The 20,267-nt window shown below is 39.1% G+C and overlaps 1 protein-coding gene across 4 annotated transcripts in view; it reads left to right on the top strand.

Moving 5' to 3' along the window:
* The window catches only part of CNTNAP2 (contactin associated protein 2), a 1,219,341-nt gene that overhangs the window by 1,154,717 nt on the left and 44,357 nt on the right, over window positions 1–20,267 (top strand). Inside the window, exon 22 of one of the 4 annotated variants that reach the window (XM_030007833.2) lies at window positions 7,990–8,455. The exons of the other annotated variants lie outside the window; for them this stretch is intronic. Coding sequence (XP_029863693.1) covers window positions 7,990–8,012 — 23 coding nt within the window. The 3' untranslated portion in view covers window positions 8,013–8,455. Of the gene's footprint in view, window positions 1–7,989; window positions 8,456–20,267 lie in introns of those variants that run through there. 4 annotated transcript variants of the gene reach the window in all.

Raw genomic sequence — 20,267 nt, 5'->3', positions numbered from 1 at the left:
AAGAATGGGTTTTGGAGGGAAATACGGAAACAGTCTGGACCCTCACAAGTCTTCAATGGGGACATCTACTATAACAGCTAAAATTTTTCACCAAGACACAGGAATGATGTAAATTTTTCTGAAAAGTCATGTGTGGTGAAAGATGCTCCTGGTAACATCGTGGAAACTGTCTTTGCTGGTGTGTTATTTGATGTTATTTGAAATGGTTCTGTCATGTCTTTTTTTTTTTTTTTTTGTATTAAAATATGTTGTCTTATTTGAATAACGTTTTACAACAATTTTAGCAGTTTCAAGAGTATAGTATCATATAGTACTAGGGATAGGATAGGATAGTACAGTACAGTACTTGGGATAGCATTGTTTTTAAATAGCTTTCTGAATTAGATTCAGAGGTTTTCTACAGCACAGTCGATATCACTAATGGCTCCTTGTGTTGCAATTTGGTTGTTTATTCTGATATTAAATCTGACATATTAGTAGCAGTGTTATGCCATTGACCATGACAGCTACTGATACTTAGATTTAGATGCCATAATAAAACTCTATTTAATCTGCAGTACAGTGGCTAGTTCATAAACACCTCATTTAAATACAACAGGAATAAGCTCACATCTTTATAACCTTCTTTTTAGAGAAGCCTGTTTCCTCTCCCATAAATGTACACCACTTTCCAGAAATCTCTCCTTTATGACTACATGAACTTACAAATCTATCTATCTCAGTGATTCTCAGCTACTGAAATATCAGGGTTGTACTCCACTTGCAAATGAAGCAGTTGAGTAAGGTTACAGTCAACCTCCCACCAAAAGGTAATATTCTATTTTATTCAGTCTGATAGCAAGATAACATATACTGTCACTGTTTTTGTTACCCCTGCCTATTTTATGCTTTCTGCAGAGAGTGTTCAGAATTTTACCAGTCCTCCCTGCTTTATTTTGGAGAGATTGTCAGCTGCCTCATTGTTACATAAAAATGCTTGTTGAACAAAATTGTCTCCTGATCCTTCTTACCAGTTGCAGAATCCAAACTGTGTAAAGGTTTCACCATAATATATACAGTTCAAAAATGTCCAGTGAGAGAAACATATTTGTCATTGAGTGTCAGAAAAATTGAATTGATTAAAATACTCAAGCTAGAATCCCCTCTCCCCCAAAAAACCACCTTTTTCTTTTAGAATAATTTGAAAATGATTTCTTGAGATATAGAGGATGAGACACCACAGAAATACTCATACTGTAAGACATCTTCAGGGAAGAACACTACTAGTGTAATTCATCAAGCTGTCTTATCTCTCTCAGCCAAATTTGAGTTGATTTTGGTTTAGCAGCTCGAACATATGTACTTCTTCACTCACTAAATACTCACTTAACATAAAATTAACATAATTGCCAGCATCCTTTGGCTAATGGCAACCTCTAGTTTGTTTCTTGCTTTTACATTCTCATGGCATTCTTTGCAAGACAGTTAATAACGTGACAAATGAAGATGGGAATGGTCTACTACTTCTGCATTAATTAGACCAGGAATTAGAGACTCTTTTTCCATTTTTCAAAGGTAACATCTTGGGTTTCCCTCTAATTTAAACATAGACAAAAAGATGCATTTAATAAGATAGTAGCCAAAGTTGACTTCCTAGCATCACAGGATGAGAGTCAGAGATTATAAAGGACATGCAAAGGCTTATGAACTCTCTGATAACTCATCTCCTATATATGAAAAGAGTATATGGAGCATGTGGGAAAGTGCAGCAGTGTATCAGAGGCTAAAACTGATCTGAGTCTAGAAGTACAGAAGCCTGGTGACTGCAAAAGTTACAGGAGAAATAGATGGACATGAACTTCAAATACAGCTTCTCAAACCATTTTACTTTCTCTTAGGCAAATCCAAATATTACTTATTTTTTACCATTTAGTAAGACTACTGTAACAGTTGAGCACTTTCCTTTTCTATTCCCCAATGAAATAAAGGAGAAAAATGTCCAAAAGCTTTATAAGCCATAACAAATCTTGGAGCAGCAGTGCAGGATAAAGAACTGGCAACACATTCTCAGAAGACCGTAATGAATTCTTTTAAGATGAAGTTTATTGCCTAATTTTCTCTTTTTCATTTTTCCCATTAAATCCTTTGAAGAAGCTTCTTGGGAGAGCATAAATGGCTACTAGAAAATGTCAAGTGCAAACTAACTTAAAACTTGCCAAACTATGTCCTTCTTGAGATGTGGGCCTTGTTTTCGCAATTATGAATTAACGCATACCAAAACACCATGAATTAACCCCAAACACACCATGACACTTCTGTAGCTAATAGTTAATACTAAAGGTAATATACAGGTGCTGCTATGTAAATATATTTCAGTCTCTGTACTAATTCTTATATACTACATGTTGCAGTAATAGTAGTCAGAGCATTTATTAAGATGCTTTTTCTTTTTTTTTTTTTCACTAAAGAAATACAGTTTTCCCAGTAGAATAACTTTGTTCTGAGCCAAGAACATTTTTTCTACTAGTTCACAGTGATGTTTCTTTCGTTCTCCCCAATTCTGTGTAGCCCAGAGGCCCATCTGTGATTCATCTGTGTGGAATAAAAATGACCAGATAATAGGCTGGGATACTGTATTTTGCCAAAAGTTTCTCAAGTATCTCTAATGTTACTAATTAATGTTAATGCTGCTCTCATGCTTTAAATATGGACAAACAGGACACTAATAAAACTTAACCTAGTCGGATCTGTGATCTGTCAGGCTTAGAAATAATCTGAATTACCCTGAGTCATGCAAACTGGTTTTATTTTGAGTGACTTCTGCAGCAGACACGTTAACATACATCCTAAAGAACAGTTCTGGCTTTTGGACAGTACATGTTTATAGAATTTTAAGGAAGTTAATAATGCCAACAATGTCTTTGTCATAGCACTCAAGAAGATGCTCTTCACTACTCTCAAGTCCTGCTGCAACCACTGAGGTCCTCTGAGACTCTTAAGCTAGGAGTTCTTTCCTGATGTGTTAGAATAAGGCATGAGAGGAAAGGAACTGTGTGCATTGGTGTTTGCCTCTTGTTTCAAATAATAAAGTCTTAGATGTCTGGCATGTAATTAAAGAATTGCAAAGCATTTTTTAAAATCTGGGTTTGTTCTGGAAAGTTCTAGAAAGTGATACAATGAAAGAATATATGAAGGTGGACAGTTGAATATGGGTTTGGATAATCTTCAGATTATCCAATTTAATTTAAAAGTTTAAAAGACAAGCTGTGCAAACTCCAGACATCTATTAGAGGATTTAAAACTATAATCCTCATGCAGTCATCTCTAATGCCCTAGAATTCATGGTAAGATCTGTTTAGTTTAAGTTAATATCCCCCAACATCTCATTTAAGTAGTCTAGGAAAAAAATGGCAGTTGAAAGTCTCAGGTTTATTCCTCAAATTACTTTCAGAGGTTAGATGTAGGTAGATTATTTTATTCTCTGTCCGTCAGCTGTTCCACCCCTAACATGGATGCTTGATTTCTCAGAGGTGCTTTTAATGCTCATTAACTTGCTGAAATAAAATAATTGCTAAAATAACTGATAGGTTACATTTAAATATAGGTTTTCTTATGCTGTTTTCATAGTAAAAGTTTCTACTGAGGCTTTAATGGGTTAATTTAAAGAGGAATTCACGCTTGCACACACTGAACAAGAGAAGTAGGAAATGTTTACATATAGCAGTCAACAGCTACAATACAATTTAAGTTTGGCAATGATCTGTAAAGACCATTTTGAGGACTTGATTCTAATGCACCCTATATTTTTGTTAGTGGTTCAGATAATAACAACTGTATTGTGTAAAAGGAACTGCTTTTCATAAGTATCAAGTAAGGTTCTTAGTTTTAATCATGAGATAATTTAGAAGAGGAACTTATTCCACATTAGATCACTGTATTTGAAAAACATTTATTCCACCCGTAGGAAATATCAAGTGACAGTGTGGAAAAGTTGAAAAGTTTTGTAGGGTTTTTTTCCTACGAGAAAATTTAGCATCATCTCCACTTGAATATTCATCTGGTTGAAGCAGACAGTCTTTTAAAGCAATGAAGTTCATGATGGCAATCAAATCTTTCAAAACTGATCATGTTTTGGAGATTGAAAGTACTAGGGTCAGAAAGTGAGCTGGTGAAAGCTGTAGGAGCTCCCTCTGCCCTAATGACCATGCTGAAAGGTGTACTGGCTGCAGGGCCATCCCTTCTGTGGGAAGAGGTGGTCAGGGGGTATCAGCAATGGAAACTTCAACCACAAGGGTTGGTGGGGAGGGTACAGCAGAAAGGAAGGGTGAGGAAGCAGCTCAGCAGCTGTGGCCAAGCTGTATGCACACAGCTGGGTGCCTACTTGGTGTCACCTTCCCATCATGGTTACCACATTACTATTGTTCTGTGCCTCTCTGGGGACTAACTCCCATCTTGAAGGAAACCTGAAAATCTGCACTTCAGCAGAGCTAATGGCACTGGGTAGGATGCCTCAATAAGGATGTCGTTAGCATCATTAGCAGAGCTGGGAGGCTCTGCTAACCTTGCTTCCAATATCTGAGCCAGCTCAAGTACCTCTGCTCAGTGCTGCTCTGTGCCATGTGGCCTATAGCCAAGTTTTCATTACTTAGGTGGCTGAACTGCTTTCCTTTCTGGATCATTTTTTATAAATCGTTTGTTGTTTGATCATTACATTTCAGCCCTTGGGTGCATTTCTAAAAAGGAAATTCCTGACAGACATTTTTTCCTCCTTTTTAAGAGGGTAGCCTATCCATAATTTCCCATTTTTTTCTGGTTGCAATATTATTAGCTTGCTGTAATACTGTCCTAGCCTATGCATTCAATAATAAAATGCAGTCACTGCATTCCTCCTGCTTGCAGCACTCCTATCAAATAAACCATTTTCATGAATCAATGAAGGACGGATTTCATGCATTGTAATTATACCTCATCTGTGGTAAACTTTTTTGATTGTTGTTGTTCCTGTTTTGTTTTGCAAAACTGGTGTCCAAAAATACTAGTAGTGATTTTCCTCAAATATTTTTGTTATGACGAGAATCACATATAAAAGCTAGTGGTTTTTTCAAATATCTTCAAGATAGTTGTCACTCTTCTTCAAATTATCACCAGCATCCATTCAGCTAAAGGCAAGCTAGGACCCTTGCATTCAGTAAATGATGCTACTCAATTATTTTCTCAATTGCCTAGATCTGCTTTTTTCTCTGGTAAGGTCATTCTTTTTCAATAAATTGTTGTTGTCAGTTAAAAAGCCAGTCAACACAGTGTGCTAGAGTATAAAGTGTTGAAGTACTAGAAGAGATATTGAAATAAGAATTGCTTTGGCACAGCAACCAGTACATTTGGAGAATGGGTCTAAATTTTAAAAAATTGCACCTTTTCACCACGATACTGAGCTGTCTGCAGTCAAGGCTGCTTTTCAGCTTTACCCCAGGGCACACCAGCAGCAAGAACCTGAGACATTTCTGGGCAGCCTCTCTTCTTTAGCCTCCTCCACTCTCGGCCCCCACAGCCCTGCCGTGGAAGGCACTGTTCCACAGCACCCTGCACAGACACTCACGGGCATTTCCACGCACAGCAAAGGAACTGACATAGCCATCTCACAAGGCACACAGCCCTGCCGAGCTCCTGTGCCAGAATGAGAAGGCAGTATTTTTAAGCGATGTTGTCGCTTTATCTCAGCTGAAGCAAATGGCATTTTACACTGGCATATACTCTCAGGTGCTTTCTTTACCTTGAAAAAGCAGCCTATTCAGCAGCTCTCCAAGAAGTGCCAGCAAGCTTGCAGGAGCCCACAGATTTCTCTCCGTTAATGCATAGAGCATATCTTAATTGCTTAAAACTGTTATCTTGACTTTGTAATAGTGTCCCCTCCAGGAATGAAGGAATACCTGGCTGGCAGCTGAGCTTGCATTGCATCTGGTACCTGGGTGTTGCTTGTAGTGTGCCAAGTCCTTTCTGCTGAGGAACTCACTGAAATCAGTGCATTAAATTTATGAAGGACTTTTTTGCGGGAATGAGGATGATAGGCTACACACTGTCCTTATACAGGAAAATAAATAAATGGGAAATGTTAGAGTTGCATTGCATTTCCACTTTATTCTGAGGGGGTCAGAGAGGGAGTGGGGGACAGGAAGGAAGAGCGGGACATGATGAGCTTGACAGACAACCAGTTTGTGTTCAGACCTGGATCTACCCTCTTTCTTGTTTCCCCCACCAGGAACTAGTTAACTAGTAAGTTGTTCACCACAGGGTTCAGACACTATCCTCTATTCCCAGCTGTGAGAAACACAGATGTGGGGCACAAAACGGTGGTGACAAAGCAACAGAGTCGATAAGCTAGACAGCTGGCTGACACCAGGTGCCTGTGGATCAAACAGGGATGTCCTGCTCCTGTGGTGCCAGACTGGAGGAATGTACAGCTTGGAAAACTGCATTTGATCATCTGTCCATGGAAGGTAGCAGTTTTTCTTGTTTCTTTGAGTTGTTCTTACTGCCTGACCATGAGGCAAATGAGCAAATGCATCTTTACCTCACCTGTCTGCTCCTTTGTAATTATTGTGAATTGGCTTTTGCTCACTAACAAACTCCTGTCAAAATGCAGAGCAACTGTCCCAGCTGAGCATGTGACAATTTGGCTTCAGCTCGTGCTGTTTTCACAGATCTCAAACTGAGAGCATCAACTTTTGTGCTGGCACACATCCATCCTCTTGGACCTCCAGTCACAGGAGTTCAGTATCATGGACAAAGCTAGCGACAAGTTGCTCTCCCCCTCCATACGCAGGGGAAAGCTGATGAACACGATCGTGTGGTCAGTGCTACCTATGGTGACCTTTCAAGTTTGAGCAGCTGACACAAAGTCCCCTGCTCTAACCACCAACCTCACTGCTTTGCTATTTAACTGGTTTACAAACACATCAACTAGCCTCTTAAGGCAAACATACCAATTTGCCATAGATTTTCTAAGACAAAAGGACAGGGTCCTCCTACAATTTAAGCGCTTGCAATCTCAGTCTAGCCTTCACCTTTATTATCTAGGCTGCTGCCTGAATCAAACTTCTCCTGTTAGTAATGAACTGGAGGTAGAGAGGAGAGAAATGAAAAAATACTCATTTAAAATTTTTCTGGTTTTCAGATGGACTCACCCACAAAAATCCCAAGTATAAAAAAAATTTTTTTTTAATTCATATTGGGAAATTCTTGTGTCAGTATTCAGCTCCTCTTGCAGAGTTTGGTGCTGAGCATGCTCAAATACAGCCTTTTATAACTATTCACAAAGAGTTTCTGCAGATATGTACCTACCAGCTTGTCGGCTGCTGGAAAAGACAAACTGCTTTTATAGGTCACCTATCACTGTTCATTTTTTCCAGCTCTTCTTCTGACTTGCATCCACTCTGCAGCCCAGCTAAGGTTGCTTGTCATTCGGAAATCTTGGACAACTTGCCATTGTGCCTGTGAAATTAAACTCTGCTTTGCACAAACCTTGAACTGGAACATTGTGGCTACATTAACAGATACACATATAAATGTTATGACCAGCAAATTCACCATATCTAGTAAATTTCAGCCTCACTGTACATCTTTTGATGTGTCAGATTACATGTTCTCTGTGCCTTTCAATGCTGTCAGACATGTCAGCACCGCGAAGCTCACTATTATATTGGAACTACCAACAATGTTTAAAGTATTTATTTTTCCCAGGTAGGGGGGAAGTATGGGTGGAAAGAGAAGTGCAGGTTTTTAGGGCAAAAGAATCGTTAATTCTTTCCTCAACTTAAATCAAACTGCTTCAATCAGTAATAGCCTGTGTATCAAGGAATGGAGGAAGCATATCATATTTTAGGGGATTTAGTACTTCAGTAAATTTCAACACAGAGATCGTGATGAACACTAGGATTTCCTAGCACAGAAATTCTCACATACACATATGTTCTTGGAGTAGCTGAGGCTTCTCAAATAATGCAATTTTTCCAGATTTCTGTGAAGAACTCTTCTAGTGTGAAACGGGTGTCTTGACAACAACCATCTTCTCCTCCCCACCTCAGTCTACCAATCCACATCACTCAGAGGCCTAGACCAACCATCCAATGCTTGAAATCTCAAAGAAAAGCATTTTTTATAAGCGCCTGAACATTGTGACATGAAAAGATCTGAAAACAGCAGTGTTGCTTCCATGAAACCCGACACACAAAAAAAAAAAAAAAAAAAAAAACAAAACCAAAAAGCGAGTAAAAAAAACAATAGAGGGGAAGTGTAGATGTAAAAACAGAATAAAAGATATAACTGATGATAATACAAGAAGGAAACAACTGAAATGTGAATAAAGAGCATGTGGAAAAACAGTGGTGAATGAGGAGGATGGGGAGAAAACACTGAATGGGAAACCACAACAGATAGTTGGTGACCTGTATCACATAATCATCATCAAATACTTGAACAGAAAGCTGTTGACACATGTGGTGCCAAACATGTCATAAAACACCATAAGCTTTACTCCAGATACGCCATCAAATTCTACTTAAAATCTGCATTTATTAAGCTGACTTGCCAAAAACCTCTGCACATTTTAGGAAGAGCTTTTTTCTTTAATTCCTCAGGTCCTGGAGTCCTTTCTTCTAATACTAATTCTCTGGTGTCCTTCTCTTATTCATACTGCAAATGATTCAGCACCTTAGGACTGCAAAGATTTGCTTCTCTGCTCTGATAGTTTAACATATATGTATTTTTGACTAAAACTTACTTAACACATTAATGTTAAAGTCTGATAGAGGTTGATTTTTATATGGTTATTTTTATAAATGTTTATAGAAATATATAAGCTAAACAAAAAATTCTAAGACAATTATACCAAGCAGACTGTAGAAGGAAAACGATTTCCTCCTAGAATGTGTGCATGCTTCAGCATACTAAAGATTGTAGCTTCTTTATCAATTTAAATATTATTTCTCATCTTCCAGTGAAATCTTATCTGAATACTCTTCCATTCTGGAGATTTTACAGTTCATGCATTTCTGTATATATTAATTAAATATCTAATTTTCTAGTTGGGTCTCTGATTTCGATCTAATGTTTTGCCAGTTTCTTCAATATTACCCTTTTGATTGGAAAGCAGAAATTAATTCCTTGAAGAAAAGAATCATGTCTTAAATAGTCATTTTTAAAAAATAAAATCTTATTTTAATTATCTAATTTTCTTGTCTTTGGTATCTTACCATAACTAATCCTTTATCCCTTTTTACCCTTGGTGCATTGTTCTAGAAATTGAAAGGGCATTCATCCAAGAAAAAAATAAAATCTCAAATCAGCAGGAAATAAATCTCTTTGTGACATGGAGCTGCGGCATTTCTGTTCTTGTCAAGAGACTTCAGACACTCCAAATGAAGTGAAGTACCCAGTTATTATTAGATTATGCTCAGTCTTCATACCGCAGTGTACCAACAAGAGGCATTTCTGTTCTGTAAATTTTATCTGGGCAGTCAGGAAGTGGTTGGAAAAATGTTTGTACTTCCAAGGTTGTCATTTTATTTGCTCCCCATTGCTTCTGCTGTCTGACAACAGTTTCATTTTTCCTCATCTGCTACAGGACATTTTTTTGGTGAAATATCAGTAGTGAAAGCTTCTTGTATTTGCACAAAACCATGCATTGCTGTAGGACAGCTGATCACAGGCCTGGTTTTGAATCCTGGCAAATGCTGCCCTTGTGTTACACTCTTGAGACATCATATCACTGCTATTTTACAGTGGTTCACAGCCTGATCAGTGTTTCACATAAAAAATAGAGTCTGTTTCCCAGTTTTATGCGCCCTACACATTCATCTACCGTTTTCACTTCTCTGCTTCCCTGCTGTACAACTGGGGCATGTCCCATACAACAGTCTAATCCAAGCCTCCCTGGTTACAGCTTTGTTTTGCACAGGCAAAGCCTTTTCTTCAGGCTGTTTGGGGGCTTTTTAAGGCTTCTTGAATTACCCACATGATCAGCCAGCCTCTGTCCTGGTAAACTTGTTACAGAGGCAGCATATGTTCAATAGGATGGAGACAGATAGTGCTGGAGACTGTCCTGGCAGGATTCAGAGGCAGTTGCGCAGTACATTTGTAGTGTCAGCGGGAATGATGTAGTGGAAAATAAACCAGTCTGCTAGTTTGGGATGTGAGATCCAGAGTTTCAGAAACGGTTCAAAATCGGACAATGCCATCTGTCTACGCACAACTGCAAAACCTGCAGTAGTAACAAGACGATGGCAGCAGTAGCCTTCTGACTGACCAAAGAAGCACATGGCCCATTCGGTCGGAGCTGTGGAGGCACCGCAGCAGTTTTGTAAGCATCCTGCCATTCCAAGTATGTTCTGCGTTGTCAGTCTTGGAGATAAATTTTACCTAAAGAGGATATTAAATAGATATTTTTAATGAGTTCTTCAATATCGTAAAACTCAATTATTTTTTAAACTTCTAATCAGGAGGAACATTTCGTTTCTGTTCTTTTCAACATAGTGCATAGGTAGAGAACCCTGGAGTTCAGTTTTCCTGACTCAAGATAGCAAAGACATAAAGCAAGTTCCTGTCTTACTGCCAAATTTCTGTCTATGAGCTCTACATACACGTTATAGATACTCTTTTGTTGGCTCTTTTATCTTCTTTTTATAGAGAGAACCTGGTTTACATAATACTCTGGGGAAATGTCAGGCTTGAAAGAGTTCCTGGTTTACAGGAGCAGACTGCATACTGGAGAGACTGGTGACCCAGACTGATGGACTTTGCAACAAGGACATGGATTTCTAAACCTATTTAACAAAATTATTTAATTCTTCAATGGTATATAACAATACTTCTTATTTCATAGTTGTTCTTCATGTTGAGATAAAGTTTAGTAATTGCACTGCAATGCAAAATGCTGTCATTGATGATCACAGGCTAAACACATCTGAACATGTTGCAAATAGCAATCCTTGCTGCAAACAGACTTGGTTTTGTCCTTGCATTTTGTTTCCTTTCAGATTTGATCCCTAAATACCAGGCTGATACCTTGTCAAAATCAAGCTGACTTGTTATCAAAACCATAGAAGTTTCAATTTTACTATTTCCTTTTTTATTCCCTTTTAATACCTGGCTATGATGGCTCACAATTGAACCAAACTGTGTTACAATTCAACTGGAGCCTTTAGAGTAATTTTCAAAGTTCAACTCGAGGGAAATAATGGGAATCCTTGACAATGCCGATGTTACAGAATAGCCTGTGCATGAAAGGATTGTGCTTGCTTTGTTCCTGGCTGTCAAGTTGTGATGCTAGCAATTTTGACAAACTGAAAACAAGTTGCGTCTTCTTTCAGAGACCCATGAGTATTATTCTAACAGGAGCGTGCTGTGTTTTAATGATCACAGTGCTGCTGTGAAGCTCACCTGAATTCCTTTATAATCAATTTAAAATCCATGTAGGCAGTAAATACATGATGTTGGATGGGAAGAGCAGAAAGAGAATGTTGTGGTATTAAAATAAAAAATTTTTAAAAAATTCAGTGAGGAACAGCAGAGTTCAGAAGTGAACCTAGCTAATGGCTGGTAGACTTTGGTGATGGTGACTTTCTAAAGGAGAGTGCAGAAGTACCTTCAGGTCACAGCTCTGGAGTTTTAAATATTAAAATCCTTTTTAAACAGAGCAGCAAACCTGTTGTGGAAGTTGTTTGAGAGTGTTGACCTTTGAAAACAGGCTCCACTCTTTGCATAGATAATTAGGCATGTCTTTCCATCAGGAGGGACGAAGTCCTCAAGACCCAGCATTCTGCTATGGCAGTTGAAACACCAGGAAGCAAGAGATTTACCTCTGATGCACTGCTACAGCACAGAGGCAAAGAATAGCAAAAGAAATTTAGTCTACTGATTTATTTTAGCTCATGAAAGTTATTGTCAGGCAAATAAAACTAGGAAGTGTGTGTTTATAATGAGTATAGCATTAGTCTGTTTCCAATAATAGATAATGGCTGCTGGTTTCCTTTTATCTCTTGAAAAATCTGTTCTCTTACATAATAGTACCTCATATGAGGGAAACACATAGTGCTTGTGAAGACAAAATTACACTGATTGATTGTCCTAAATTCAGTGATTTGCAAAACAGCAAACTGAGCAGGTGCTGCAGTGAGAGAACAAGTGGCTTCCTAGCGGGCGACGACAAGCTGACTTTCCATTCTTACAGCAGACTTCCAGAAGTTAATTTTGGGGAGTAATTATTGCTGTTTGGATCATCATATGTCAGTAATTAAGATGTGAATTTCCTTCTCAATTGAATCTGTCTTTGGTATTTGCAGTGTGCTGTCAGTGACATTATTGTTATCTGGGTAAAATATATCCTAAACCTCATGAAGTATTTGTTGTATTTGCTTACATTAATAATTATTACTTTCAATTATAGCTGATTAGATGATAAATAACACATTGGCTTTCAGACATGACAGTAATTCAATTTTTTGAGTCCTCAGAAGTGCATGAAAAGCTCAAACCAAGGTCTTGTATTTGTATATATTGAGAGTAAGTTGGATCTGTATTGTAAAGGTTACTGGTCTAGTAATGAGCCAGAAAATTTAGAAGTCATACAGTGAAATCATGGTGATCTGTAATTGGTTTACTTTGTTTAAAAAGGAACAAGTTATTTTTGACACTTAGGTGCCAGGAAATTTTACTAGCCAGGGGAAATCATATTTATTTCCTAAATTGAAGTGTGAACTCCAGAGGAGCCGCATGAGTACACGGCTCACTCCAAAAAAACACTGACCATGTATTCAAAAGGGCATTGGCTGAAGGTGTCATTTAAGCAAAATATGTAAAACCTGATTTTCAGATTTCTATTCATAATCTTTGCAGTCAAGAATTAAGTCCTGTGGCAGTCTGCTTTTTGGGGAGACTAGGAATAATTAATTTTGCTCCCAAACTACACAAAAGCTCAAGCAGCTGCCCTAAGGCTGCACTTGTTTTGGAGAGCAACCTTCACCAAAGGCTGTGTGCAACAAAGGCATCACCAGCAGAGTGACTAACAGGCTGGCAGTCCCCCTAAAAAGAGAGGAAGAATCAAACTTTGGCAGGAATAACTATGTGGAATGAATGCCCTGAGATCTGCGAGGTGAAACATATACAAAAGGCCTTCCAGGTCCTTTTGCTGACACTAAGCACCTCTTTTCTGGAGGACAAAAGAGTCAACCTCCTACAGTTATGGCCTTGTCCTTGAACAACGGAATAGCTTTTATGCTTGTAGTGTTCATTTTCATATAGTCTTGCCTTCTAACATACAGAAGGTGAGCAGGTGTGTCAGCAAGAGTGATACAAACTCTTTCTACAATTATTCCATAACTATTTCCATTTACTTGAAAGAGAATAGAGCAATCTTACTTTTCCCGTTGCCATGAAGGAATGGAAGCATGCCCCACTCCCTCTTGCAGTCATAGCAATGCACTTATTTATCACAGCCTCTGGGCCTTTTGTGCAGACCTTCTGGTGGTGACTGTCAACAGAGTGATGTGCCTCTTCTCCACACCTTTTCCTCATGGTAAAGTACCTCCAAATGTATCCGGCCTCAAAATTCAGCTAAGAATTTAGGAAATGCCTTTTACCTCATTTTATAAATGGAAAACTGAGGCCAAAAGCAACTTGGGCCAAGCACAGAGACTTGTAGGTAGGTTTCCCAAACTAAAGAGCCAGTACCATAGTCATTATGCCAACGTTCTTGTCCAGGTGTTTACTCTTGAAGCAGGAAAAGGACTGTGGTACTTTTTCCCAGTTTGTTGAAATTTAAGTTACAATTCCTTCAGGAACTGACACACATATTCAAGTGAGTGTTTGAGATGTATCTTACATGTTGGAAACTAGCTTAATCCCTAAAATTTAGAGCCAAGTTTGAGAGCATGCTTGGAGAGATTGTAACATGCACTTCCTCCTAATTCGCTTCCATATTTCACTGATTAAGTTATTTGAAGATCTGAAACAAAGCACTGGAAATCCTCCAGTTAAAATGTTTTAGCTAAATCACCATCCCATTATGTATTATTTAGAATGCCTACATGTTGTAGGTCAGAAAGTTTTCTTCATAGTTTTTTTCCTACTACCAAGTACGTCTAATTTACTACCAAAACTGTCCTCAGTATGCCACGAGCAACATCATTTGGCCATGTGTATCAGTATTCTCACACCCCCTCATCCATAAAATTAGCCTTCAATCTACAGTTCTTGTTTTGGAACAAGCATGTGCAGAAAAAAAAAAAATCAGTGACAATTTGCTCAAAATTTCCATGAAAGCATAGCCATTTCCAAGATGGCTTCCAAAGGGAACCTCCCTGAATTTGAGTTTATTATTTAGGGTCAGCTCTTTTAACATCAACTCAATTGCCATACTAAGATTGTATTTGCTAAGAGGATTTACTGCTGAACCAATACCAGTGTTTAAAATGTTTGATGAGTTTTCTTTTTTAATGTATGGACCAGTTACTGGAAGCATATGCCACATGTGATGCAAGATGATGTTTTTCCTTAAAGAAAGTCTTCCAATGTCTTTCATGTCTCTTTTCCTCATCCCTAGATAATCTCCCCACATAGTAAGAAGAACTACGGTGTTACTCAATTACCATATGGCCCTAGAGTAAAAATGATTAATTGTTCATGGGGCTGCAGATCTCAGAAAACATGCTTCCCAGGGAAGCCTAAAGCACAGGACCACAAGAACACCCCAGCTGTGTGATCGCCCTTTGGGGAGAACTTCACCCAGGTTGCGATAAACTTTGAATAAGCCTTGTTACACTACTGGAAAGGTCGTCTTGCAATCAAATAGCACAGTAGTAGATATGGTGAAGGTATTTATCTCTATTAAATATCCTGAGATTGCTCCTAACTTCTCAGCCAAAGGCTGGCTGAGACTTTCAACTCAGCATCCTATGCTATAACTTGGTGGTTTAACTTAATAAGCCAAGGTAAAGCATCACTGTTTTCATTCAGTGGCATGAAAGATAATGGTTCTGTCTTGTTCTTTGTCACAACAGAGAATGGCTTAGACTTAAGTCTCCACTATGGTATTGCTATGATAACACTAATTAATTGGGCTCACTATGTAGCTTTTCTGTTGTCAATTTTAACAGATCTCCTCATTTTTTCTAACTTTCTGTACTCATGACAGCAAAAAATAATGGCAATACTCTTGGAATTTCAGTCAGTGTTTTTATCTTATTAAATAATAGCAAATTTGCTAAGTGAATATTCTTATTCCCATTTATAGGTGACTAGGTCAAGTGACTTGTCTTGCTACAAACTAATTGCTCATTTGGCAGTTGCAAAAAGCAGTTCCAGCTCTAGCAGACAGATGGCACTGACTGTGTTTGGTACCGGATGGAGCCAGGCAGAGCAATCTGGAGGTGTCTTCAGTGGTGCACGTTTAAAAGTGAAGCCAATGGGGTTGTCGTGGTTTAACCCCAGCCAGCAACTAAGCACTACGCAGCTGCTCTATCCCTCCTCAGCTAGACAGGGGAGAGAAAATATAACAAAAGTCTCGTGGGTCTTGATAAGGACAGGGAGAGATCACTCACCCAATTACTGTCACGGGCAAAACAGACTCGACTTGGGGAAAATTGACTTAATTTATTGCCAATCAAGCCAGTGTAGGGTAATGCGAAATAAAACCAAACCTTAAAACACCTTCCCCCCACCCCTCCCTTCTTCCCAGGCACAGCTTCACTCCCAAATTCCCTACTTACCCCCCACAGCAGTGCAGGGGGACAGGGAATGGGGTTTACGGTCAGTTCATCACACGTTATCTCTGCCACTCCTTCCTCCTCAGGGGGAGGACTCCTCACACTCCTGCTCCTTCAGGCACACACTGCTCCAGCGTGGGTCCCCCATGGGGTCACAAGTCCTGCCAGAAAACCTGCTCCATGGGCTCCTCTCTCAACAGATCCACAGGTCCTGCCAGGAGCCTGCTCCAGCGTGGGCTTCCCACGGGGTCACAGCCTCCTTCGGGCATCCACCTGCTCCGGCGTGGGGTCCTCCACGGGCTGCAGGTGGATATCTGCTCCACCGTGGACGTCCCTGGGCTGCAGGGGGACAGCCTGCCTCACCGTGGTCTTCACCAGGGGCTGCAGGGGAATCTCTGCTCCGGCGCCTGGAGCATCTCCTCCCCCTCCTTCTTCACTGACCTGGGGGTCTGCAGGGCTGTTTCTTTCACATGTTCTCACTCCTCTCTCCAGCTGCAGTTTCTGTCCCAGCCGCAAGTTTTTTTTTCGCTTCTTAAATCTGTTCTCCGAGAGGCACTACCACTGTCGCTGATGGGCTCGGCCTTGGCCAGCGATGGGTCCGACTTGGAGCCAGCTGGTGTTGGCTCTGTCGGACATGGGGGAAGCTTCTAGCAGCTTCTCACAGAAGCCACCCCTGTAGCTCCCCTGCTACCAAAACCTTGCCACGCAAACCCAATACAGGGGCCTTTGCCCTTTGGCGCCAGTTGAACTTGTGTCCAGGTTCTCTATGTCTAAAAGGGTGTGTTTGCAGAGCCTTTTTGGAAAGGGGGGGCTCTGCAGATGTCTTTCAACTATGTTTTCATAAATAGTGGGGATCTCACCACATGCATGACACATGGAATCGTAGAAAATTTGCACAAATTTTCTTCAACTCTGAGTGCGCAATAGAGGTTGGTGTAATAAGCTAGCTAGAGACAGGCATTGATGTTCCAGTAACATGAAAGAGGTGCCAAAAGTAATACTGAAAACAAGGCCATATTGTTCACGTTCAAATACTTGATGGAAAAGCTGAACATGCTTCTGGAACTGAAACACATCAGGTGATGACAGGGTACTCGTCATTTAATAATGACAGGAGCATTTAGCAAAATGAGTAAGCACTTGTGGTGAGTCCCAAAAATAATTCCACTGCCTTCAATTAGAGCAGCCATCAGTTTAAATATAGGTTTCAGAGGGAGTGAGAGGGAACCTAGTTAGATAGCACCAAAAATGCTTGTGTTGAAGCATGGTTTAACAGAACCATGCAAATTGGAGCAAGAAGTATAAAGTAATCCTGGGTAATCCTGGACCTTTTAAAATAATTTGTTCATTCACTTCAGTCGAATCACACTTAACTCCTTTAAGCAATAGAAGAGGGCTGATTAGAGCAGAAGTTCCCTCCTCCAAACTGTGCTCTGCAGGATGGATTTTTTAAGAGAGTGGTTTACTGAGATAGCAAATGCAGTTCCTTTTTTCACTGTAAGGTGAACTCTCACTCTGTAAATTGCATATCTGTCCGGATCTTCCTGTAGTTATTATTCACACAGTCTTTCAGATCACAAAATGGTGCTATGCAGACCGTCCATAAGCGTGAACAGTGTTGGAGAATGGCTACTGTAGCACATGCGATTAGTTTCTAATCCCCATCTCAGACTGCAACTTCACTGTGATAGGCTACATTTGCTTTAAGAGAATAGCCCCAATATGATGACAAAAAAAAACCCAAACCTTAATTAAGAAATAATTGCAATTATAGCCAGAAGATGTGTTCTTAATCTTGTCTATATTCTTCAGCCTCTCACCCCTCTTGAGCAGAAATAAGAGCTAAATGCAAGTTCTGCCTTCTCTGTTGGATATACTGAATAGAAAGCATCCATTGCTTGTAGCTGTAGTATTTATGACATTAGAAGACATTATTCATTTATTACATGAAGGGTATTCAGTATCAGCGAATAATGAAAAGGTTTTGTATATTCATTCATTTTTGTCCCCAATATCGTATACCTTGCCATAACTATAACATAAGATCTCCATATGTATAACTTCCACTCACTTATTCAGGAAGCAAACATTACAGTAGTTCCTCCATTTGAAGAGTACCCTTCCTCTTCACATCTTTCCCTATTTTATAAATCTCAGGAGAGAGAGGGAAAGTTCAGAGTAGAAACTTGCATTTCATTTCAGTAGCAGATCCAGAGCTCTCATGGCCAGAAAGGACTGCTACATCAAGCTGAATTTTCAGCTCATGAAACCTCTCTGTTGGTTCCAAAAACTTCCTTGTGTAAAAGACATCTTCCAGAAGGGGCACCCATTTTGTGTTAGAAGTCATCTCCTCCTTGGGTAGCTTCTTTCAACAGTTAGTCTGCTACACCTTTAAAAATTGCACAGTTTATTTCCATGATGTGTTTGGCTTTTGCTGACAGATCCTGACTCTTGATATGCCTTTCTTGGCTTGGTTAAAGAGCTCTTTAGCTCTTCGTACCTTCTTAGGTAGCTTCTAAGCATATGATGCATGCTTTGCTTCCACTGAGCATGTGCTTTGTGGATATTGTGGATTCTGAATTCATTAATCCAACATGCCATGAAGGCACACACACCTTTCTAAAATGTAGTCCATCTATACAGTCATATAGCTTGACCAAACTTGTACTCAAAGTCTGAAATTTGGAATTTATTTAAGGAAACATTTTTATTTATTCATTTATTTGAAGATTTCATTTATTTACTTACTCCTTTTTTCATTTATTTCTTACTTACAGAATTCTACAATGTTTCTTCCACTGCTTTTATGAAAAGTGGTATCAGGCTAATTATCCAATAGTTAATCAACTCATTTTTTAACATCATATTGTTTAACAATTTTTAATTTTTTTGAAAGGACCTAAGGACTTTTCTGGTCTTCTGTAACTACTCCAGTACTTAAAGGTCTATCAAACGCTGTAGGAACAGTAATCTCTTCAGTTTACACCCAGGAGTTCTTAGAGAACACTAACATATAGATCCAAATAAGCATATATGGCTTAGATTTTATTTTGAGTTTTCTTCTGATTAAAAGGAACTCTCACATCCTCATATGATACAAGCATAAAGTCTTAAAAGTGTGGAACTTTGCTCTTTGACACACAAGCTATTTTTAAACATCCACTTCCATCCACAGATTTCTTCCTGTCTCTCCTCCCTCTTGCTGCTGTTCATTATTTGCCTCGACTTTGGCCAGTTAGGGTTTTTAAATCACATATATCACATATTGAATGTAATCAGGTTATGATTGTTGGTCCCTAGGCAACCACCATCTTCCAGTCCAGTGATTAAGTCATCTTTATTCATCATAATTAAGTCCAAACTAATTACCTTATGTCATAGTCAGTAAAATTTTTATGAAAAAAAATTTTTTTTTTCAATAATCTAATGATGCTTTACTACTGCCTGCATGGGATCTCAGCACAAGTATCCCAAATTGAAGTCTCTAGGAAATGAGAATGAGGGGATTTTTGCCACACACAGCAGACATGCCTATCATCCCCTTTTCATGAACTTTATTAGCATACGTGTTGGGACACCTACATTTAAGATCATGCTGGTTTGAGTTATTCACCAACAGAAATCTACCAGTGATGTGCTCCTTCTCTACCATATATCCCGAGCTGTCCTCAGTGTTCTGTAGCCAGAAATTAACATTCCTGTCAAGCAAATTGTCTCTCATTATAAGTGAGAATTTTCCATTCCCTTTGTTTATATCTCAGATTCAGAGCTTATGTATACAGCCAATTAAAAATTGATTCTGGCAGGGTCTTCTTCTACTAAATTATTATTTTATACTTCCAAGAGGTGGAATAAATACCCTGCACAGAACTCTCTTCCTCTGCAGCTAAACGGCTTCCAGTACTTGGGCCAACTCATTTAAATGTAGTCTGAATATCTCTAAATTGCAGATTGCCATGCTGGGAGACCTTTCAGCTCTCTCCTAAACTCTGCGTGCCTTGAACTACTGCTTGCACAAATTACATATTGTCTTCGCTAGAATTATTACAAACAACCATTCACCACTTAGAGATTCCTCATTTACAGATATTTTCTTTCGTTATAAAAGCAAGCAGGTTCATGCATTACTTGTGGGGCTTGAGGAAGCTCTCTGTGAGTTTTCTATGTCAAATACTCAGAGACCAGGACATTGTGTGCCTGTGCAGAATAGGACCCAATTTTATTACATCAAAGCTGACTTGGTTCAGAAAAACCAAAGATAATAGACCTCGGTAAAATTACAATGGCAGCTGGTTTACAGGTCTTAGATTGCAGCCTCCTCAGAAATACATAGATTGTATGTACTGTCGATGTCAGTTTTGTTCAATAAAGTCCTCCATTTTGCATTCTCGTTTAATAAATCCAAATAGGAAAAAGCCCTTCAGTCAAGTATTTACTGCTGCTGCTATTTTATCTCAGAAAAGATCAGCCATGCTTAGTCAAGAGGTGAGCATCACAGAATTTTAAATATATGATCATTTTATGGTCATTCAG

Source organism: Aquila chrysaetos, chromosome 3, assembly GCF_900496995.4.
Source record: "Aquila chrysaetos chrysaetos chromosome 3, bAquChr1.4, whole genome shotgun sequence".
NCBI lineage: Eukaryota > Metazoa > Chordata > Aves > Accipitriformes > Accipitridae > Aquila > Aquila chrysaetos.
The sequence above is the reverse complement of the archived record's forward strand: the minus strand, read 5'-3'. Positions and strand labels throughout refer to the sequence as shown.